The sequence below is a fragment of the Salmo trutta genome, chromosome 21, assembly GCF_901001165.1.
Source record: "Salmo trutta chromosome 21, fSalTru1.1, whole genome shotgun sequence".
Taxonomy (NCBI): Eukaryota; Metazoa; Chordata; class Actinopteri; order Salmoniformes; family Salmonidae; genus Salmo; species Salmo trutta.
In genome coordinates, this window is record NC_042977.1 from 29,915,304 (window position 1) to 29,940,273 (window position 24,970).

At 42.7% G+C, this 24,970-nt stretch overlaps 1 protein-coding gene across 1 annotated transcript in view; it reads left to right on the forward strand.

Annotated features, from left to right (window-relative positions):
* The window catches only part of LOC115157127 (tensin-3), a 73,621-nt gene that overhangs the window by 14,059 nt on the left and 34,592 nt on the right, over positions 1–24,970 (forward strand). Inside the window, exons 8-13 of the mRNA XM_029705105.1 lie at positions 3,051–3,111; positions 3,273–3,348; positions 3,568–3,697; positions 3,857–3,922; positions 4,554–4,655; positions 15,210–16,469. Coding sequence (XP_029560965.1) covers positions 3,051–3,111; positions 3,273–3,348; positions 3,568–3,697; positions 3,857–3,922; positions 4,554–4,655; positions 15,210–16,469 — 1,695 coding nt within the window. The remainder of the gene's footprint in view (positions 1–3,050; positions 3,112–3,272; positions 3,349–3,567; positions 3,698–3,856; positions 3,923–4,553; positions 4,656–15,209; positions 16,470–24,970) is intronic.

The window sequence follows — 24,970 nt, forward strand, 5'->3', positions numbered from 1 at the left end:
ATACAGATGTAGGATCTTAATTTGATCACTATGTCACAGAAAACGTTCCTACAATGCAGGACATTCTAACCTTGTAGTGTATCTGAGTTTTAAAAAGGCTTCTGAAGTTTGTTATTTTTACTTTGACATTAAAGACATGATTTTCCCTTACAAAAAATTTATCAACCCTTACAAAAATGTCCATTCATTATAATCCACATAATAATTAACATTTCCTGTTGCTGCAGGATTATTTTCCTGCTGTGGCAAACTGGCTGAAGTTAAGATCCTACATCTGCAGAAGCTAAAAGTCTGACAAATAACTACCGATAAAATCCCTATGAGGCTATCTAGAAAGAAGTGGGCTTCTCAGAGATCTTGCATGCTAAGTGAACCTCTCCTTTCACACAGACTGAAGCACACATGTATACATGCACATGCGCATATGTAAATACGCACCACAGAATAACTTCTTGATGGTCTGTAGTAAGGGAATCCACACCCATTTTTTTACATAAACAAATGTTTTTTTTACACATTTCAAAAAAGACTTCCCTGAGATGGAACCAGTGCCCTAATTTGAGCCGGATCCTGCCGGAACAGGATCTGGCACCTCTCAAGTTTGGACTGTTTTGTATCGAAACCCATTTTCCAGGATCAGTTCCTCTCTTGGAATAAAAAATAATTGTCACTGTTTGCAATGTAAAAAATTATACTAAAATCAATCAGAGTTAATTCAATTTGCCTTCTCTGTAATTATCCTGCCACCTAAAAAACGTAATACGTAATGTGAAAATGTACCTGATTTTCTAAGAATTGATTAGTGTTGGGCCGTACCGGGTTTATGGTTTGCGCAACATTGTAATCTGTATAGACCATTGCTGTGGTGAGAGAGAAGCACACCTGTATCTCTCACAGAACTAGAATGACATTCACTTTCTGTGATCTCTCCCTCTCTCTGCTCTGATAGACACGTGCCTGCAATTCTCATCTCTCCAGCTTTGCACTTCATAATTTATTTCCTTTAGAATCATACACTCTTAGCTAAAAATATGCTATATAGTACCAAAAAGGGTTCTTCGACTGTCCCCATAGGAGAACCCATTTTGGTTCCAGGTAGAACCCTTTCCAAAGAGGGTTCTACATGGAACCCAAAATAGTTCTACCTGCAACCAAAAGGGTTATCCTATGGGGAAGGCTGCAGAACCCTTTTGGAACCCTTTTTCTGAGTGTAGCTGGAGGAAGGGTGCTGAAGGTGTCGCAGCACCCCTGATAAATTTAAATACATTTGCCAAAGTTATATAATTAATGCTGTCTGTTCAGAAAGAAATGAAATCATTCTGAATACCACACTAGGAATAGACCTATAATTTAGCCACAGATCAAAACGTTGAAACTTTTTTTTAGCCTAGCTGCAGATTGTGTGTAGCCCAATCACAAGGCATGCCTACAGTCTGGAAAGCGCAGCAAATCTGAACAGCATGCAGCAAAAACAGGCTATTCGCAATATTTCAAATAGCCAAACATTGTGGGAAAACACAGGTTTGAAAGCAAATGGATTCTGCTGAAAAGAGAAGACAAATCTGTCTGTAGGATACCAAATATGTGATCAACTTTTAAATAGGCCTATTGAGCGAACAGCATTGTTTTACAAAGTAAAACAAGAGAGACATAGGCTTTTGGCATGAGCGCATCGGCCATCGCCGGTGAGTGAGCTCAAATCAAATCACATCAACGTCTATTTGTCACGTGCACCAAATACAACAGGTGTAGAACTTACAGTGAGTGAAATGCTTACTTACAGGCTCTAACCAATAGTGCAAAAAAGGTATTAGGTGAACAATAGGTAAGTAAAGAAATAAAACAACAGTAAAAAGACAGGCTATATACAGTAGCGAGGCTATAAAAGTAGCGAGGCTACATACAGACACCGGTTAGTCAGGCTGATTGAGGTATTATGTACATGTAGATATGGTTAGAGTGACTATGCATATATGATGACCAGAGAGTAGCAGTAGCGTAAAAGAGGGGTTGACGGGTGGCGGGACACAGCAAGTTAGATAGCCTGGCTAGCCAATGTGCGGGAGCACTGGTTGGTCGGCCCAAATCAAATCAAATCAAATGTTACTGGTCACATACACATGGTTAGCAGATGTTATTGCGAGTGTAGCGAAATGCTTATAACGCTGCACATCATTGGGTGAGTCAGTGAAACTGGAAAGCTTTTTTACACGATAATTTTCTCCTCATATTGTACAATATGTGTGTCTCCACACACACAGGTCTAGGCTATTGATGGATTCAAGATGAGGTCGTTTTTATTGATCTCAGATTCTCAATTTGTGAGGTATGAAAAAAGATTATGCTGAAGTCTCCAGTCATCTAAGACGATGTAGAATTATGTAAAAGGCTACATTTGTCCCGGACCCTCTTCTGCAAGCACCTCTACTCTACTGCTCTATGCCAACATGCAAAAGTGATGATATGCATGCAATGCTTTATTTTAAAGATGAATTTATAATAGCACCCCAGGTCAGCCCCCTCTCGGCTCACTTTTTTTCCCGGCACCTCCCAATTTACAAACGAAGCACTGGATGGAACTACTGGTACAAACCTCTGTTAGAACAGCAGTTGACCACAGTGGAAACACACAGAACATGTTGCATGTGACATGCCTATAGGTTGCTTGAGAGGCTGCCAATGTCGCACATGACGCTTACATAGAGATATGCCTAGTAGCATCTTAGAGAGACTGACACAATTTGTCAAGTCGCAAATTGTCAGGTCAGATTTCCTGTGCGTTCTCTGTAACAGCCCACAAGAAGCTTGAGGGAAAGGGTTTATGCCATTTTATTAGCAATACATCTAAGAAATTATGACTAACTGTCACTTGATACCAACATGAATTAATGAATTAATACATGAGACAGTATAACATAACATTCATGAATTCATGATGCAGTATATTGATACAATGTCATTTCAAAAGGTCACTTAATCATAACACTTGTTCATTTTGGTCCCCGCTCTTTCTGCTGAATTCCACTCTTTTCTATTTCTCTTTTTTTAAGTGTGTCGCCCATATCTGAAAGTCTACCAGGGAATGCAAGCTGTCTACTCCTCAGGGGTCTAGTAAGCATACATTTAACAACCTCTTTCCAATTTTGTTTCACAATAAGTGATACCATTTTCTTTGAAGCATAATTGGTTGTTGTTCTAATTCACTTTCTGTGAGTGTCAGTGATTGGTCATAGAATGTTCTCTCTGATTGGTTGTTTGTCTCTATTATCCAGTCACATTGGGCCTGGACACAGAGACAGGATATGCATCAGTCTGGAACCTGCTCAGCTGCTAAAGGGAGACATAATGGTAAGAACAACTTCTCATAGCATCACACAACATATCCTACGGAATGTACTGGGTATACCATACAAAAGGAATGATGGAAGTCATGATAGATAACATTAACAGAAGACTTACACATATAAAATGGTAAGAAACATAGCAGATGCCAACAAGTGACTTGATAAAGGTCACATGAATACCCACACAAACTTCTGTTACACCCTGTCTCCCCTGTTCCTGCAGGTGAAATGTTACCATAAGAGTGATGTCACTTCGGAGCGTGAGGTTATCTTCCGGCTCCAGTTCCACACGGGAGCAGTGCAGGGCTACAACCTGGTGTTCGAGAAGGAGGACATGGAGACTGCCAATAAAGGTATACACACACACACACAAACACACCTGGAAAGGCCTAGAGAAGGTCTCTGCTGGACTTCATTTTCCTTTATAACAACCACATATGCAGCATCATTCATCTTTCCTTTGCGTTCCAGCGCAGCCACACTCACGGCATTCCTTTGTGTTGACTCTGCAGAACCTAGATTTCCTGATTACGGGAAAGTAGAGCTGGTGTTCTCTGAGGGCCCGGAGAAGATCCCAGGTATTTTTCTAACTCCTTAACCCAGTTAGAAAAGCAGGAGGGTTTGAAAACCTCCAGACACATGGAGCCACCTAGCTTCCCCCTCGATCCCCCCTCCTTCCCCCTCTTCCCCCTGCCGAGATGAGGATGTTGAATTCCGTAGAGGGGAAATGTAGTGTGAAGTGTGTACTGACAGATAGGTAAAAGAGCATAGCATGCCCTGCCTCCCAGCCCCACAGGAGGGAGTGTAGGGAGTGTGTGTGTGTGTGTGTGTGTGTGTGTGTGTGTGTGTGTGTGTGTGTGTGTGTGTGTGTGTGTGTGTGTGTGTGTGTGTGTGTGTGTGTGTGTGTGTGTGTGTGTGTGTGTGTGTGTGCATGCGTGCGTGTGTGCGTGAGCTCATACATGTGTCCGAGCATATGTGTGGTCTACACAACTAGTAAAAAGTAACACTCCTTCACCTCTCAGTTGGAAGATGAAAACACTCCGGCCACAAATCACTTCTAGGAAAGAAACAAAAAAAGCTTATTTCCAACAGTGTTCCTCAAAAGTTTAAACCTATAAGATTTCCCCACTGATCCCTTGCTGTTGATTGGACCATATAAGAATCATATAAGAGCATCTCAGAGTGAATCCTTGGTTTTGATTGGTCTAGGTGCAGAGCGCTGGCAGAACGGGGCAGACGTCAGTGTGGACTACAACACAGCCGACCCTCTGACACGATGGGACTCCTACCAGAACATCAATGACGGGGAAGGTAACAGCAGCCACTCTGACTTATTTCTCCTGGAAGATAAAGCTTCCAATCTTACTATCACATGATCCATTACTAACTATTACTAACTTACTATCACATGATCCACCACAACTAACAAACAAACAAGTTCATCCAGTTACCAAGCCATATCTGGGTCAGTAGTTTAGCATGTCAGTTTTATGAGTGAATGGAATTTATCTGCTTACATTGTCCATTGTGCCATTACTAGGGCGTTTTTTCTGACCAGTAAAATCTCTGGGCCACATGTAGGCTATCCCTGTCAGGAACAACTCCTTAACCAAGCTCCAGTTTTACCAACACAGGTACACCCAGTAAAACCAATCAAACCACGTCTGGTTCAGTCAGTGCTTATTTTTTATAAATGAATGAATGGATTATTCCTGAGAGAGCCAACCCACTGGGCACAGATGTCAATTCAGCATCTATTCCACATTGGTTCAACATTATTTCTTTGAAATTACATGCAAACAATGTTGATTCAACCAGTCCGTGTCCAGTGGAAAGTGATAACTGCAGTATTTTTACCAGTGAAACAGATCTCTCAGCAACTCTGTAAACGTCATGCTAGTCTCAGTACTGCAGAGCATGACAGATTCATAGTCCTATGCTCTGGTTGGCCCACCTCATTCTGTACTGTATCATATAGGGACCGCAGCGTGATTACATTAACATACACACAGTCAATCGTCCCTGGCCTAGTTTATGTGGCAGTGGGACCCATTACTCATAAGAAAGATTTGCACCAGGGCAAGTCGTATGGAAAAATTATTTATTTACTATGGCGAACAGAGGATATGAAGGATAGCATATCCTCTTGATGAACCAAAGGCACAGAGATTCTCATACTGCTAAGAATGGCCATGTCAATCTCAGCTTGGGTTAGGGTTAGGACAATTGTAGTGAGATGTTTCTGGAGGTCTTTTGGGTTGTTATTTGCTAGCGACGGAAAAGTGCTGCTACCGTAGGGCATACAGCAAGCCAGGGGTCATAGAGAGAACGGGTAGTTCCCCAGAGATTTCTGTTGTTGTTGTTGTTGTATCAAATTAATAGGCATGCTTCAACCAACCCACTCACGCAGGCGCGGGTGTGCTCCCTCTCTCTCTCTCTCTCACACACACACACACACACACACACACACACACACACACACACACACACACACACACTGTCAGGGCGTCCCCTCCTAGCTGTGGTGGTTGCTGCTCTGCCAAATCTCTCCTCTCAACCGCAGAATTCACAACAACCTCCCAGAATAGAGCGATATGGTGGCATTAAAACATGAATCCACCCAGGCCCGTTACACAATAAGCATTTATATATAACACCCATAGAAGCCATTTGATGATAAAGACAATTTGTTATATTGCTTTATTTGAGAAACTCAACTACACAACTTTTATGTTTGAAGTGCTAGATCAAGAGTCTCTGGGCGCGTAATGAAAGAGCACATTTTTAAATTAAAATATGAATTAAAGGCATACAGCAACAACCTAAACAAAAAATAAAAGTGTTGCTTTGAGGCATTCCTGTGGAATATTTACAGCCTTGTTTTCTCATGTAAACTCTAGATTGGAGAGGAAAGACTGGGAGCTCTACAGGAATTCAGCAGCTACAGTCCATTGGCAGCTCCCAGTGTCCCACTAACTAGCTGACAATCAGTGGGTTAAGGGAAGGAGGAAGTACTCTTGCCATTTTAAAGACTGCTTACCACCTCGTTGTTATGTATGTGGAAAGGCAACATCATTTACCTCAACGGCTTTTTAAAAAATCTAATCTATTTGAAATTTGGGTTGATCTTCTAATTAAGTATTGTGTTTGAGTATATCATGGTGGAATGATCTTTAATGAGGGATATAAGAATAGGTCCTTTAGAAGAAAAAAATCCTTATTGATCAAATCAAATCAAATATATTTATATAGCCCTTCTTACATCAGCTGATATCTCAAAGTGCTGTACAGAAACCCAGCCTAAAACCCCAAACAGCAAGCAATGCAGGTGTAGAAGCACGGTGGCTAGGAAAAACTCCCTAGAAAGGCCAAAACCTAGGAAGAAACCTAGAGAGGAACCAGGCTATGAGGGGTGGCCAGTCCTCTTCTGGCTGATATAGCTGTTGTTATTGTATCAATCAATTAGATTTGATTGATATAGCTGTTGTTATTGTATCAATCAATTAGATTTCTTTACCAGGATTTTTTTTCCAGGATTTTCTTTTACACAATACTTTACCTCACACAACTTACTGGAAACTGAACTACTCTTTCCTGGGTAAATGTCCTGTCCATCAACAGAAACAAATCCAGCCAGTGTTTGTTTTGTTTTTTAGAAACTCACTTCCCGTGTACATGAATCAGGGGGTGTCCCTGTAATCATTACCAGGTGTGTCAACAACCGCCTTTGAGCCTATTCACAGATAAAGCCTAGACCACAGTAGACTTCTCCAGTACTGAGGGCTCCCTTCTCTCTCAACTCTGTTTCTGCCTCTAGCTCCCGGTGAGTGAGTCAGTGAGTCAGTGAGTCAGAGCAGAGCCATCTACCAGGCTAGCTGGATTAATGAGGAATGTTTTAGCTGAGGGCTGTCTGGCTGGGCCCCAAACGGAAGCCTTAAAGGGAAGATTGCAGAATTAGGTTGCTGTTAATTAAACATTCTGATTTGCTTCATCCTTCCAACTAAATGTCCCAATATGACATATCCCTTTACATTTGTAATTTGGGAGAAATGTATATTTTATCAGAATTTGACTGAAGTCATGTAACAAAATGTTTCAGAAATGTGACATAAAGAGGAGCATGAGAGGAACAGGGCGAACCTGTCCACATAAGACGGTAAAGACCCACATCATGCAGAGTCCTACTAATGTTTTTGAAAAAATATTGTGGCACTCTGAATAAAGGGAACATATGACCATATCCTGTGATTTATTTATTCTGTAGAATTTTTTTTGAAAACACATACAGCTAGCAGGCTTTTATCATAGCCCTTTTACACTCCTGGCTTACCCCTACTAGCTAACCACTAGCTAACCACTAGCAGCCTTGAAACACATCACTTATTAGCAGTTCAGCACATCAGCATTTCTCCTACTGTTAGATATTAGACATTGAAAGTCTATAGCCAAACTGGCTAAAACTCTGTTGTTGGCCGATGGTAGCTATAGCTAGCCACATGCTAACCTGAGTGCTACTCAAACATTGGCTACCATGATATCCTGCAAGTTATATCAGACAGTAAAGATCAGTCAGTTTAGCAAAAATAAAGACATACCTTGAAATAAAGAATTACATTAATATGATTGGTATTTTACAATTTACAATTTAAAACAGTATTCCGTTGATGGAGTTGCTGTAGCTTGCTTTCTAGCTAGCTTCCATCCCAAAAACACCATGCTAGATCTGTGTGAGTAGGACAGTTCGTTCTGCATGGCCAGGTGCACTTACAGTGCATTCGGAAAGTATTTAGACCGCTTGACTTTTTATTGAATTTTTTTTTTTTTTTAAATCCCTCAGAAATCTACACACAATACTGCACAATTACAAATCAAAAACGTTTTTTATTTAATTTAGCAAATGTAAAAAAAAAACTGGAAATATGAAATTTAAACAAGTATTCCGACCCTTCACTCAGTACTTTGTTGAAGCACCTTTGGCAGCGATTACAGCCTTGAGTCTTCTTGGGTATGACGCTACAAGCTTGGCACACCTGTATTTGGGGAGTTTCTCCCCTTCTTCTCTGCAGATCCTCTCAAGCTCTGTCAGGTTGGATGGGGGAGCGTTGCTGGACAGCTGTTTTCAGGTCTCTCCAGAGATGTTTGATCGGGTTCAAGTCCGGGCTCTGGCTAGGCCACTCAAGGACATTCAGAGACTTGTCCCGAAGCCACTCCTGCGTTGTATTGGCTGTTTACTTAGGGTCATTGTCCTGTTGGAAGGTGAACCTTCACCCCAGTCTGAGGTCCTGAGCGCTCTGTAGCAAGTTTTCATCAAGGAACTCTGTACTTTGCTCCGTTCATCTTTCCCTCGATCCTGACTAATCTCCCAGTCTCTGCCGCTGAAATAAATCCCCACAGCATGATGCTGCCACCACCATGCTTCACCGTGGAGATGGTGCCAGGTTTCCTCCAGACGTGACGCTTGGCATTCAGGCCAAAGAGTTCAATCTTGGTTTCATCAGACCAGAGAATCTTGTTTCTCATGGTCTGAGAGTCCTTTAGGTGCCTTTTGGCAAACTCCAAGCAGGCTGTCATGTGCCTTTTACTGTAGAGGGGCTTCCGTCTGGCCACTCTACCATAAAGGCCTGATTGGTGGAGTGCTGCAGAGAGGGTTGTCCATCTGGAAGGTTCTCCCATCTCCACAGAGGAAATCTGGAGCTCTGTCAGTGTGACCATCAGGTTCTGGGCAGGGTTCTTGGTCACCCTGACCAAGGCCCTTCTCCCCCGATTGCTCAGTTTGGCCGGGTGGCTAGCTCTAGGAAGACTCTGGGTGGTTCGAAACTTATTCCATTTAAGAATGATGGAGTCCACTGTTTTCTTGGGGACCTTCAATGCTGCAGAATTTTTGTTGGTACCCTTCCCCATATCTGTGCCTTTTCACAATCCTGTCTCTAAGTTCTACGGACACTTCCTTCAACCTCATGGCTTGTTTTTTTGCTCTGACATGCACTGTCAACTGTGGGACCTTATACAGACAGGTGTGTGCCTTTCCAAATCATGTCCATAAGGCTGCAACGTAACAAAATGCTGTAACGTAACAAATGTGGAAAAAGGTAAGGGGTCTGAATGCTTTCCGGATGCACTGTATATAGTTGGCTATCTTGGTTTTTCATTATCTACTAGCAATATAACATGACAAAACTCTTTGGGCACTTTAGTACCTAAAGTTGAGGTCGGAAGTTTACATACACCTTAGTCAAATATATATAAACTCAGTTTTTCACAATTTCTGATATTTAATCCTAGTCAAAATTCCCTGTCTTAGGTCAGTTAGGTTCACCACTTTATTTTAAGAATGTGAAATGTCAGAATAATAGTAGAGAGAATGATTTATTACAGCTTTTATTTCTTTCATCACATTCCCAGTGGGTCAGAAGTTTACATACACTCAATTAGTATTTGGTAGCATTGCCTTTAAATTGTTTAACTTGGGTCAAACACTTTGAGTAGCCTCCCTCAAGCTTCCCACAATAAGTTGGGTGAATTTTGGCCCATTCCTCCTGCCAGAGCTGGTGTAATTGAGTCAGGTTTGTTGGCCTCCTTGCTCGCACACGCTTTTTCAGTTCTGCCCACAAATTTTCTATAGGCTTGAGGTGAGGGCTTTGTGATGGCAACTCCAATACCTTGACTTTGTTGTCCTTAAGCCATTTTGCCACAACTTTGGAAGTATGCTTGGGGTCATTGTCCATTTGGAAAACCATTTGCGACCAAGCTTGAACTTCTGACTGATGTCTTGAGATGTTGCTTCAGTATATCCACATAATTTTCCTACCTCATGATGCCATCTATTTTGTGAAGTGCACCAGTCCCTCCTGCAGCAAAGCACCCCCACAACATGATGCTGCCACCCCCGTGCTTCACGGTTGGGATGGTGTTCTTCGGCTTGCAAGCCTCCCCCTTTTTCATCCAAACATAACGATAGTCATTATGGCCAAACAGTTTTACTTTTCTCCAAAAAGTACGATCTTTGTCCCCCATGTGCAGTTGCAAACCGTAATCTGGCTTTTTTTATAGCGGTTTTGGAGCAGTGGCTTCTTCATTGCTGAGTGGCCTTTCAGGTTATGTCGATATAGGACTCGTTTTACTGTGGATATAGATACTTTTGTACCCGTTTCCTCCAGCATCTTCACAAGGTCCTTTGCTGTTGTTCTGGGATTGATTTGCACTTTTCACACCAAAGTACGTTCATCTCTAGGAAACAGAACCTTTGTCCTTCCTGAGTGGTATGACGGCTGCGTGGTCCCTACTTGCGTACTATTGTTTGTACAGATGTACCTGGCACCTTCAGTCGTTTGGAAATTGCTCCCAAGGATGAACCAGACTTGTCGAGGTCTACAAAAAATGTTCTGAGGTCTTGGCTGATTTCTTTTGACTTTCCCATGATGTCAAGCAAAGAGGCACTGAGTTTGAAGGTAGGCCTTGAAATACATCCACAGTTACACCTCTAATTGACTCAAATGATGTCAATTAGCCTCTCAGAAGCTTCTAAAGCCATGCCATCATTTTCGGGAATTTTCCAAGCTGTTTAAAGGCACAGTCAACTTAGTGTATGTAAACTTCTGACTCACTGGTATTGTGATACAGTGAATTATAAGTGAAATAATCTGCCTGTAAACAATTATTGGAAAAATGACTTGTGTCATGCACAAAGTAGATGTCCTAACCGACTTGCCAAAACTATAGTTTGTTAACAAGACATTTGTGGAGTGGTAGAAAAACTAGTTTTAATGACTCCAACCTAAGTGTATGTAAACTTCCGACTTCAACTGTACTTACCAGATTCACATCAGTCATTGAAGCCACCCGCCGTTATGCTGCAGTAGCACCGGTGGTGTCAGTGGACTTGAAGCCTACATTGACTGTGAGCACAGAACCGTTTTTTTAGCAGCAGCTTCATGGTGAATCCACTCTTCCACCGTTGGTAGCCATCAAAATGACTGAAGCACCAGGGGTTCCCCTCCTCACAAAGCGGCCAAACTTCTCACATTTCGGCAAACATGCATGCCGGTAAACAGTGGTTCTAGTGCACTGCCGCTACCATCAGGCCGTTCCCTTCTTGACATCAAAGCCGCAATTGATTGTTGATATATGAGTTTTTGATCAATGTAATTCAAATTGCAAAAATAGAAGTGCATAACATATTTTTCTTATACACTGTTGCTTAAAGACCGTTTAGATGGAATTTAATCCATCTGCGTTGTTCAATTTGTGGAAATATATTGTGCAACCTTCCCTTTAACGGCAGCTAGGCCAGGGCCCGGCCAGGAGGGACAGAAATGAGGATGATGATGGTCATGACTCACAGGCCTGTCATACAGTAGGAGAGGAGGAGGAGGGATGGCAGATGGTAATAACAGTAATGTGAACGGAGCAGAGTAAGAGTAGGGTAATTTCAAAGGTGTAGCAACAACAATCCCTCTGGGGGTTAAGAATAGTTGGCGTCAGAGCAACAGTTTTGCAGCTACATTCCCATTTGCCCTAATGCTTGTTGAGTGTGAAGAGTGTTTTATAACACCATAATAACCTAAGAAAATGTACAATTTCTAACCAAAAGTTGTTTGATCAATGCCTCCATTCCTCCCCACCCCCGTACACACATGCACACACACACACATAACAAGCACCACGCACGTGTAACCAAATGTGAAATGGCAAAGCTAGTTAGCGGGGTGCGCTAACAGCGTTTCAAACGGTGACGTCACTCGCTCTGAGACCTTGAAAAGCCGCGGCTTTTGTGGAGCTATAGGTAACGATGCTGCGTGGGAGGCAGTTGTTTATGTGTGCAAAAGGTCCCTGGTTCGAGCCCAGTTAGGGGTGATGAGAGGGACGGAAGCTATACTGTTACATTGATGCTGTTGACCAGAATCACTGGTTGCTGCGGAAAAGGAGGAGGTCAAAAGGTGGGTGAGTGTAACCGATGTGAAATGGCTAGCTAGTTAGCGGGGTGCTCTTTTTAGCAAGAAATAAAGGCATTTCACTGTACTAATGCAAGTGACAATAAAAACTTAAAACTTGAAGTTCTAGGATAGATGAAATGGGTCAAAGATGAAGACCACCAGATGGGACCATACTTGGTTAACCACCCATGGACCTCAGCCATGCCAGTGTGTGTCTTATGATAGACAAAATCAGTAGAAACAATTGTTGAACCCCATAATTGAGGTTAGGGCACATCAGTTTCCACACTGGTGTTGTACGCAGCGCGGATGGCAGGCATGTCATTTCATAATACAACAGAGCGAGAGAAAAACAACCTGGCTATCTGGGTAGGTTTCAAAAAACCAGCAGAGGGCACAACTAGAAGGCAGGCTCGCTCTAATGAAGTCGCTCTTTATAGTGTGAAAGAAAGCGGGAAGGAGGAGAGGAGAAGAAATGTTGTTTTCAAACCTCACTGCTTCTCTCTCTCTCTTTCTCAATTCAATTCAAGTGCTTTATTGGCATGGGAAACATATATTAACATTGCCAAAGCAAGAGGAAATAGATAATAAACAAAAGGGAAATAAATAATAACAATTTACAGTAAACATTACACTCACAGAAGTTCCAAAAGAATAAAGACATTTCAAATGTCATAATATGTCTATATACAGTGTTGTAACGATGTGCACATAGTAAAGTACAAAAGGGAAAATAAATAAACGTAAATATGGGTTGTATTTACAAAGGTGTTTGTTCTTCACTGGTTGCCCTTTTCTCATGGCAACAAGTCACAAATCTTGCTGCTGTGATGGCACACCGTGGTATTTAACCCAGTAGATATGGGAGTTTATCAAAATTGAGTTTGTTTTCAAAATCTTTGTGAATCTGTAATCTGAGGGAAATATGGGTCTCTAATATGGTCTCTCTCGCTCTCTCATACCCTCTTCCTCCCTCCCGCAGGGTAGTCCCCTGATGCAGCCGGGCTCGAGTTCGGGTTACAGCTCAGCTCAGCACCTGGCCCTCCCCCACCCCATGGCCCCTCCCCCACCCCATGGCCCCTCCCCACTTGTTTACATTCCTCAAGGTCCCCCCTGTGTGGAGTGCAAATACTCTCACCTTCCTTCTCACTGCTAGCAGGACTAGTATGTGTGTGTGTGGGAGCCTACTATCTGTTTGCTAAACATCACAGTCCTTATTGATTCCCTCCTTCTCTCCATATCTTCCCTCTATTTCTCAATTTTGTTATGCGGGAGATGGTGGTTGTCTAGTGCGTGCACTTATTTACCTGCAGCCGGGCAAGGAGAAGGTAAGAGCTGTGGCTGTATTCCATTTTGAAGAAGAAGGGGGGCCTTGAGGGAAGAGGAAGAAAGGGGGGGATAAGTGGGAGGGTAACATACTGAGGCACCAGAGGGAGAGAGAGGAGGGAGACATCTGTCTTCAGAATTGTTACTACCTTTGCCAGTTGGAATGTTGTAGAGGGATCTGTTGGAATACTCCTAGAAGTTCTGTTCTGACCTGGAATGTAGCCTGCTGAGGAGGCCTGAGACTTGCTTTAGAGAGCCGGATGTGAGTTCAAGAGAACCCTGTGTGTGTGTGTGTGTGTGTGTGTGTGTGTGTGTGTGTGTGTGTGTAGCAGTGTAGGGGGGAAACCAGCATAAGGCAGGGTAGAGGAGGAGGGTATCTTTTATCATGCGTGTCTGGTATTCAGATCCTACAACAGCCCTGTTGGCTTGACTGAAAGGAAAGTACTTAACGCACCAGATTGAGACAGAGGCACCAGGGTCATGTTGCTAACTCTCCTTTGTTGAGCTAGAGGAGAGTGACACTGATTGTGGAATGGCGCTTTTACCCACGACTTCAACACAGCCTTTGTTTGCACATGGAGCACGTCTAATGCATTGAACTGCATTCTGTAAGTACCGGTTGCTTGTCTTGTTAGCTAGCTAGAACTCTTTCATTTTTTCTTCAGTAACCTATTCGAGGAATGAGCGAGAGTGATGAATTTGACTGTGCTGTTTTGATCTCTGACTGTGGTTGTATTTTTCTGCCGAGGGTTTAACTGGGCCGTTTAGACATATGTTGGAGGGTCAAAGGGTAGTGAGGACGGGTTGGTAAATCACCCCACAGTGAGGAATGCAGAGATCAAACACTGTGACTGACTGACTGGCTGGGGACTAAACATCACTTTGTCTCTCCTATTTCAGCACATAGAGAGACAGATGGATGGCTTCTTGGCTTTCATCACCAGTTAGTTATATCATCTGAACATGAGGAACACTGTACAGCACAATGTACGAATGAGAGTTATAGGTGCTTTATTAAAAAAAAAATCACTCGCTAAATAATGTGGCTGATGGTTAGAACTTGGGAGTTCTTGGAGTGGGATCAACTCTAGCCTAAATAATTGTTGGTTGGTGATACTTTTGTGGTTTTATTTAATCAGAATGGTTAGATTTTGTGATTAGTTTGTGTTGTTTTGGTTTGAGATTGAGGGGAAACTATTCTGTGCTGCACTGTTGTCTAGGAGAACACTCTTGTCATGTGCAGTTGAAGTGCTGAAAATTCTCTTGCTTTGTTGTTCTTACAACCTGTAGCCTACTCATTGTCCACCAGCTCTGGAAATGTGGCATACTTTTGAGTTAATGTGTGTGTTCATTTGAATGTTTGTGTGTCAAAAGGTGTGAGTTTGCGTATCCCTGTTTGTTTTTATCAGCGAACTGTACTTGTTGTTCATTCCATGTGATTGTGAAAACTTATTTGTGTATGTGAGAACGTGATCGTCTTTGTGGTCATGTGAGCGTCTTTGTGGTCATCCACCTGTATGTGTGTGTGTCCATGTGTGGTCAAGTCTGTGTGTGTGTCTCCGTACCAGCTGACCGTTTGAAGACACTCCATCTCTTGTCGTTCCAGTGCCTCGCTCTCAGGGCCTGGCCCAGGACAAAGCAGCCCTGTCCAAGAGGAGCGCTAACGGGGGAGGATCCACCAACATGACCCTGGGCCGTGGAGCCCACCGAGCCACCTCTATCACCAGCAGCCCCGACCACAGCGACCACGCCCTGTCAGCCAGCAGCGACTCAGGCCTGTCCAGCACCTCCCTGTGGACCGACCGACCCCCAGCTCCCATCACCACCAGGTCCCAGCAGGGCCCCAGCCGCCAGGAAAAGGCCCAGCTGAAGCGCCTGCTGAGTGGGTTCGGCCTGGAGGAACCCTCCCGAGAGGTCGAGGAGATGTCTGAGTGCGGAGGTGGAGGGCCAGGAGGGGTGGCCTTCCAGAAACTGGTCCAAGTCCAGGTGCATGTCGTCGGAGACCCGCGGCCCCCCAGGGAGAGGGAAACGGACATCCTGGATGACCTGGTCCTCCTGTCGGGTCACGACCTGCACAGTGTGGACAGCCTGGGAACCCTGTCATCGTCCTGCCACAAGAGCAGCCAGAATTCTCTGCTGTCGGATGGCTTTGGCAGCCCCGGGGGAGAGGAGCTCCAGCACCAGCACCACCACCCAGCCCCTGCAGCCATGGAGGAGTACGAGAGGGCCTACGCTGATGCCCGGAGGGGCTGTCTGGGCCAAAGGAGTGCTTCGATCTCTGCCTCCACCCCAGCCAGCACTGTTCCCATGCCCAAGCAGCAGGTCTACCTGCAGGGCAGTTACTCCACACACACCTGGGTGCGCCAGCAGCAGATGGTAGCAGCCCATCAATATGCCTACCTGCGGGCCGAGGAGGGTGAGGAAAGAGAGAGGTACCCAGGGGACAACAAGCAGCAGGAGGGAAGCCCACCCAAACCACCAGCCCCTACAGTGCCGCAACAAAGCTCCGTGCTGAGGATGGACACTGCTGTCCAGAGAACGGTGATGGCCCTGCCACAAACTCACAATGAGCAGTCTCCTGCGGTCGTCAACAAGAATAAGCGAGACGAGGAATTCAACTCTTTGACCGTGGACATTGATAACTCCATCGACCAGCTCAACCAGTTGATTATGGACCTGGACCCCACGTTCATGCCGGTCCCCACGCGCTCCAGCTCGGTCAAGAGGAACGGAGGTACAGGGACGCACGTGAATGGCTCTGCCACCACCACCACCACCACCACCACCTCAACAGGCTGCCCCAATGGAGTCAGTCACAGACTCATGGATAACAGTACAGCCCCACTGCAAAGCACACAGCAGTCAGGTAAGACAGACAGCAAGCTCTGGGTGTGGTGGTGGTGGTGGTGTGGTGATATGAATGGTGGTGGTTAGAGCTGGGCGATATGGCCAAAATATCATATCCCGATAAAGGTAATTTCATATCCCGATAATGATACATATCACGATATAGCACATTTTCTGTAAATTCAATTTATAAATAGTTTATATAAAATTACCACATGTAAAGGCCTATTTCTAATTACATTTTGAATTATACTCAACAAATAAAAAGGTACTTACTCATATTCGATTATTTATTTTATTTTATTTAGAACGTGTGTAAATTTTCAATTAAGCATGTAACAAAATATAAAATATGAATGTATAAAATCTAAAAAGGTAAATAGAAAACACTTCAACTATAGTTGCAAACAAAATAAATATAGGCCTAATATATATTTTTTTTTGGGGGGGGGGCTTGCCTGTTTTGCATGTTATTTTGGCATTAATACGTGTCACATGTCAATTTGCATTTGGTACCTTGGGTCGAGTGTTAGCACCAACTCACGAAATCCCCGTTTCTGGACCGTGTAAATTAGGGCCATGTCTTTGCAGATGTAAGTTGTAACGGCAGCTGTTATCGCCTTCCATCTTCGTGATTCTTTGCCATATGTTGTGCCGCGGGCAAAAGCCTCTTGCAACGTCTGAGTCGGGGGTTTGTTTTGAGCACTCGACTGTACTTTTTTGGGGTCTCATCCGCAGACTCTCTCTGTTTTGTTTCACATGATTCTTGCATAGGTGGTAAAATAGGAAAGTGGTGTTGGAGCCTGTTGTCGGGACCGGCCTGCGGCATATTTTGCAGTGGACGGTTTTCTGGTCCGTGTCAGACTTTTTATACCCAAACCACGTCCATGCGACCGAAGTTGCCCCTCTTTTAGGTACGAACTTCGTGTCTCTGTGCTCTGTGTCACGTTCACTCTCTTCCATGTTTGTTTGTGTTGCAAATTTCCGCAAAGCGTCGAAAAGTGTTGTCCAATTGACAAAAAATATTGCCGTACAGAGTGTGATTTGCGACACAAGGAAATAAACGATAATGGTGATTCAATAATAGTACTGGTGGTAATGTTAGCGCTGGTGGTGGAAATGTGACGCAACCTCTGCAAATAGCAAAGCTTCATGAAAAATGGTGGTGGTAGGAAATCAATGAGACAGTCAGATTTGGTAATGCATCTGTTCTGGGAGAACATCAACATGAAATCCTCCCTTCTCTTACAACATAGTGTTAACTTTACCAAAACACACTTTTGCTCTCTCTCCCACCTGGAGGGCTGTTTGCCAGTGTAAATAGCAGGGTTCCTGACAGCTTTTCAGATGTTTTCAGCTTGTTTTTGAGTCAGAGGCCATTGTCGAGGCTTGTCTGTGTACAGCTATCTCACTCCGGAATCAGAGGGAGAGAGAGGGCTGTCATCAACTCTGTAGATCTAGGCTCACACATCTCTAGAACATTCATACATGTGGGACACTATACTGCTGTCATGGAATGTCTTTGAAAGTTCCTCACACGTTCTCAGGCCCTACTTGTCATTTGCTCACTGAAGCTGCTTTTATCAGTAGAAACACCAGCTTGATGTTTCTTGCTTTCAGAAAACAGTGTCTTCATGTTAAAGGGAATATTCAGCTGTCGGTGTCAGCAGGTCCCCTTGCATGTTATCTATATAAAATAATAAAAAAACAGAAGTGGAGGAATATTCTAACTTACTTATTGTATGTTTTGAACATTGCAATAGTTTTCCACAAAAAACATTGGCTTATCTTTAGTTCAGATGCCAAATATTTCCCTCTGGAAGTCTGGATATTATTTTGGTCTATTATGCCCTTGTTCATGGACATAGACGTTGATTCTGAAACACTGTGCCAAAGAATCCTAGGAGTGTTCAGTGCTTATCAGTGACTGAAAAGTAGCCTACGTCTCCCACCAGCTTTGGACCTTAGCCATTCACAGTATTTTGGTCTGTAATCTGAAACCAGCTAATTTCATTATCTCACTTTGTTCGTTTCCCTCTATTAGTGATATGTACAGTATCTTGCAGATAACTATTCAAATGTACAGATTTAATCTTACGCACTTACTAAAACCACAAATGTTTTGTATTTCTTCATTTCACCAAACTTGGCTGTGTCTTCTCAGTTGTTGAACTTGTGAATGTTGATGACTCAAGAATAAGCATGCAGTGCAGTTCATTGGCTCTGGAACTGTGGTCCACCATTTTGTTTCTACCTGGAGTAAGTGAGTGCGGTCTGGCTGTCAGTAGAGTGTGAATAACGTTAAGATATGTACCTGGAGCAGCCAGGGGGCACATAAAGAGGTTAGCGCAGCACGGGGAGGAGGGCCCTGGAATTTCCAAGAGAGGAACAAGTGTGCCTGCCCCGAGGCATCGCATTTTCCATCCGATTTCAGAGACTTGTACCTGTCTGCGCATATCCGGTACATACAGTGGAACATCCAGACTGACACACAGCACAGTGCAGAAACATGCTGTGTTTAGCTTATTTACATGAAGGCCATATACAGATGTAGAACCTTAATTTGATCACTCTTGTTGCTGAGAATTTTCCTGCACAGTAGGAAATGCAAACGTGTAGTGTATTTGAGCTTTAAGAAGGCTTCTAAACTTTGTAATTTCCACTTTGAAATTTCAGACTTGATTTGCCCTAAAAAAAATGTATCAACCCCTACAGAAATGTCCATTAATTATAATCTACATAATAATTCACATTTCCGGTTGCTGAATGAGGATTTTCCTGCTGAAGCAAACTGGATGAAATTAAGATTCTATATCTGTATATTGAGTTGGTTTAGAGTAGACGTCTGTGTCGATGTGTAGATGAATAATGATTAGTGTTAAGGTGAACATAGTGTGCAGGTGAGTTGTTAAGGCTAAAGTGTGATTCATGTGATTTACAGTGGAAAGGGAATAGCTTTGTGGTTCAGGGACAACTCATAACGTGACTGTACGTACAGTACAAATCAAAAGTTTGAACACACTTACTCATTCCAGGGTTTTTCTATATTTTGGCTATTTTCTACATTGTAGAATAATAGTGAAGACATCAAAACTATGAAATAACACATAAAGAATAATGTAGTAACCAAAAAAGTGTTAAACAAATCCAAATATATTATATATTTGAGATTCTTCAAAGTAGCCACGCTTTGCCTTGATGAAAGCTTTGCACACTCCTAGCATTCTCTCAACCAGCTTCACCTGGAATGCTTTTCCAGTAGTCTTGAAGGAATTCCCACATATGCTGAGCACTTGTTGACGGCTTTTCCTTTACTCTGCGGTCCAACTCATCCCAAGCCATCTCAATTGGGTTGAGGTTGGGTGATTGCACTCCATCACTCTCCTTCTTGGTCAAATAGCCCTTACACATCCTGGAGGTGTGTTGGGTCATTGTCCTGTTGAAAAACAAATGATAGTCCCACTAAGCGCAAACCAGATGGGATGGCGTATCGCTGCAGAATGCTGTGGTAGCCATGCTGGTTCAGTGTGCCTTGAATTCAAAATAAATCACTGACAATGTCACCAGCAAAGCACAATCACACCTATTCCTCCATGCTTCATGGTGGGACCCGCACATGCGGAGATCATCCGTTCATCTACTCTGCATCTCACAAAGACATGGCAGTTGAAACCAAAAATTTGAAATTTGGACTGAGTAGTGGTTTCTTTGCAGCAATTCGACTATGAAGGCCTGATTCACGTGTCTATTTCTTGAACTCCGTGAAGCATTTATTTGGGCTGCAATTTCTGAGGCTGGTAACTCTAATGAACTTATCCTCTGCAGTAGAGTTAACTCTTTCTTTCCTGTGGCGGTACTCATGAGAGCCAGCTTCATCATAACGCTTGATGATTTTTGTGACTGCACTTGAAGAAATGTTCAAAGTTCTTGAAATTTTCCGAATTGACTGACCTTCATGTCTTAAAGTGGTTTCTCTTTGCTTATTTGAGCTGTTCTTGCCATAATATGGACTTGGTCTTTTACCAAATAGGGCTATCTTCTGTATACCACCCCTACCTTGTCTCAACACAACTGATTGGCTCAAACACATTAAGAAGGAAAGAAATTCCATATACTTTTAACAAGGCACCGCTGTTAATTGAAATGCATTCCAGGTGACTACCTCATGAAGCTGGTTGAGTTAACCTCTCTGGCGCATGTGGGACGAACTCGTCCCACCTACGTAACAGCCACTGAAATCCAGTGGCACGATTTTTGAATCGTTAGAAATACTATTACTTCAATTTCTCAAACATATGACTATTTTACAGCTATTTAAAGACAAGAATCTCGTTAATCTAACCCCACTGTCCGATTTCAAAAAGGCTTTACAACGAAAGCAAAACATTAGATTATGTCAGCAGAGTGCCCAGCCAGAAATAATCAGACACCCATTTTTCAAGCTAGCATATCATGTCACATAAACCCAAACCACAGCTAAATGCAGCACTAACCTTTTATGATCTTCATCAGATGACACACCTAGGACATTGTGTTATACAATACATGCATGTCTGTTCAATCAAGTTCATATTTATATCAAAAAACAGCTTTTTACATTAGCATGTGACGTTCAGAAAAAGCATAACCCCCGCAAACTTCCGGGGAATTTACTAACAGTTTGCTAAATTACTCACGATAAACGTTCACTAAAAGCATAACAATTATTTTAAGAATTATAGATACATTACTCCTCTATGCACTCGATATGTCCGATTTTTAAAATAGCTTTTCGGATTAAGCACATTTTGCAATAATCTAAGTACATAGCCCGGCATCACAGGGCTAGCTATTTAGACACCCACCCAGGTCAGCCTCCACCAAAATCACATTTCCTATAAGAAAAATGTTCTTACCTTGCTTGTTCTTCGTCAGAATACACTGCCAGGACTTCTACTTCAATAACAAATGTTGGTTTGGTCCCAAATAATCCATCGTTATATCCAAACAGCGACGTTTTGTTCGTGAGTTCTAGACACTATCAGAATGCTACATCACGGTCTTGCGCATGGCGCATTGGCGTGACAAAAAATGTCTAAATATTCCATTACCGTACTTCGAAGCATGTCAACCGCTGTTTAAAACCAATTTTTATGCCATTTATCTCGTAGAAAAGTGATAATATTCCGACCGGGAATATGCATTGAGCCTAAACAGCCGAATAAAATTTCTCCTCAGGAGCGAATCGTGCACGCGCCTCATTCAAAGGTCCTCTGAGCCGCCACTTACCAAAGGCGATAATGTGTTTCAGCCTGAGGCTGCCTCGTCAACCTTCAGGTATTTCCCGGGTTCTGAGAGCCTATCGGAGCCCTGGGAATTGTCACGTTACAGCTAAGATCCTTACTTTTCAATAAACAGATGCAAGACGCACGACTCCTTGTCAGACAGGGTACTTCCTGCTTGAAACCTTGTCAGGTTTTTGCCTGCCATAGGAGTTCTGTTATACTCACAGACACCATTCAAACAGTTTTAGAAAATTCAGAGTGTTTTCTATCCAAACCTGAACAATAATATGCATATTCTAGCTTCTGAGTTGGTGTAGGAGGCAGTTAAAAATGGGCACATATTTTTTCCAAAATTCTCAATACTGCCCTCTAGCCCAAACAGGTTAAGAACAAATTCTTATTTACAATGACGCCCTACACCGGCCAAACCCTGACGACGCTGGGCCAATTGTGCGCCGCCCAATGGGACTTCCAATCACAGTTGGTTGTGATACAGCCTGGTATTTAGTGACGCCTCTAGCATTGAGATGCAGTGCCTTAGACCGCTGCGACACTCGGGAGCCCCAAACATCAAGAATGCCAATAGTGTGCAAAGCTGTCATCAAGGCAAAGGGTGGCTACTTTGAAGAATTTCAAATATAAAATATATTTGGATTTGTTTAACACTTTTTTGGTTACAACATGATTCCATATGTGTTATTTCATAGTTTTGATGTCTTCACTGTTATTCTACAATGTAGAAAATAGCAAAAATAAAGAAAAACCCTAGAATGAGTAGATGAGTTCAAATGTTAGATTTGTACTGTGTAAGTACACAAGACTTGGAAAGGTACCTCTGTTATGCTAATGTTTTACGTCTATGGGCAAAATCACAAATTGTATCTTGACAGACAGACATAACTGCTGTAGCCATAAATCACATGTGTAGAGCAGCTGTATTGAAGACATACACAAACACTGGCACACTCATAAACACTCCACATAAAACATTCTGAACATTACAAGCAAACTCACTCTACGACACAGCTACGACACTGTTGTGTGCAACCTAAGCCCAATTATAAATGCATGAATAGAGTTGTATTTTGACTCCTTTTCTTTGTTGAAATAGGCTAAGCACTGTCGTACTTCAAATCAAATCGTGTTTCTCACATGCGCCAAATGCAACGGGATTAGACTTAACATTTACATTTAAGTCATTTAGCAGACGCTCTTATCCAGAGCAACTTACAAATTGGTGCATTCACCTTATGATATCCAGTGGAACAACCACTTTACAATAGTGCATCTAAATCATTCTAGGGGGGGGGGGGGGGGGTTAGAAGGATTACTTTATCCTATTCCTTGCTGACGAGCACTTCCAAACGATGCACGGTAAAAAAATATATATATAATAAAAGAAAAATAGTAACACAAGAGGAATAAAATACACAAAAATGTAGCAATACATTCCAGATCAATGTGCAGATGTATGAGGTATCTGAGGTAGATACAGTGGTTTGTGAAAGTATTCACCCCCCTTGGCATTTTTCCTATTTTGTTGCCTTACAACCTGGACTTAAAATATATTTTTTTGAGGGTTTGTATCATTTGATTTACACAACATGCCTACCACTTTGAAGATGCAAAATATTTTTTGTTGTGAAAAACTGGAGCGTGCATAACCATTCACTCCCCCAAAGTCAATACTTTGTAGAGCCACCTTTTGCAGTAATTACAGCTGCAAGTGTCTTGAGGTATGACTCAATAAGCTTGGCACATCTAGCCACTGGGATTTTTGCCCATTCTTCAAGGCAAAACTGCTCCAGCTCCTTCAAGTTGGATGGGTTCCGCTGGTGTACAGCAATCTTTAAGTCATACCACAGATTCTCAGTTGGATTGAGGTCTGGGCTTTGACTAGGCCATTCCAAGACATTTAAATGTTTCCCCTTAAACCACTCGAGTGTTGCTTTAGCAGGATGCTTAGGGTCATTGTCCTGCTGGAAGGTGAACCTGCCAATGTAAAACATCCCCACAGAATGATGCTGCCACCACCATGCTTCACTTTGGGGATGCTGTTCTCAGGGTGATGAGAGGTGTTGGGTTTGCGCAAGACATAGCGTTTTCCTTGACGGCCAAAAAGATCACTTTTAGTTTCATCTGACTAGAGTACCTTCTTCCATATTTTTGGGGAGTCTCCCACATGCCTTTTGGCGAACACCAAACGTTTGCTTATTTTTTTTCTTTAAGCAATGGCTTTTTTCTGGTCACTTCTGTAATGCCCAGCTCTGTGGAGTATACGGCTTAAAGTGGTTCAATGGACAGATACTCCAATCTCCACTGCTTTGCAGCTCCTTCGGGGTTATCTTTGGTCTCTTTTTAGCCTCTCTGATTAATACTCTCCTTGCCTGATCCGTGAGTTTTTGGTGGGCGGCCCTCTCTTGGCAGGTTTGTTGTGGTGCCTTATTCTTTCCATTTTTTAATCATGGATTTAATGGTGCTTCGTGGGATGTTCAAAGTTTCGGATATTTTTTTATAACCCATCCCTGATCTGTACTTCTCCACAACTTTGTACCTGACCTGTTTGGAGAGGTCCTTGGTCTTTATGGTGTCACTTGCTTGGTGGTGCCGCTTGCTTAGTGTTGTTGCCGCTTGCTTAGTGTTGTTGCAGACTCTGGGGCATTTCAGAACAGGTGTGTATATATACTGAGATCATGTGACAGATCATGTGACACTTAGATTGCACACAGGTGGACTTTATTTAACTAATTATGTGACTTCTGAAGGTAATTGGTTGCACCAGATCTTATTTAGGGGCTTTATAGCAAAGGGGGTGAATACATATGCATGCACCACTTTTTGTTAGTTATTTTTTTGAATTTTTTTAAACAAGTTATTTTTTAATTTCACATCACCAATTTGGACTATTTTGTGTATGTCCATTACACGAAATCCAAATTAAAATCCATTCAAATTACATGTTGTAATGCAACAAAATAGGAAAAACGACCAAGGGGGATGAATACTTTTGCAAGGCACTGTATGTACATGAAGGTAGGGTAATCTGACTAGGCAGCAGGATAGATAATAATAAGAGTAAAATAAAGAGTAGTAGCAGCAAATCATCTTTTTTACTTATGGGCCCTTCCCAACAATGCAGAAAGAAAGAAAATAGAGAAATAATACAAAAAAATTGACTGAGTGGATAACATAACCCTAACCCAAATCATGATATCATCCTTGGAATGTATGTTATGTCTCTACAAAGTGAGGTCTC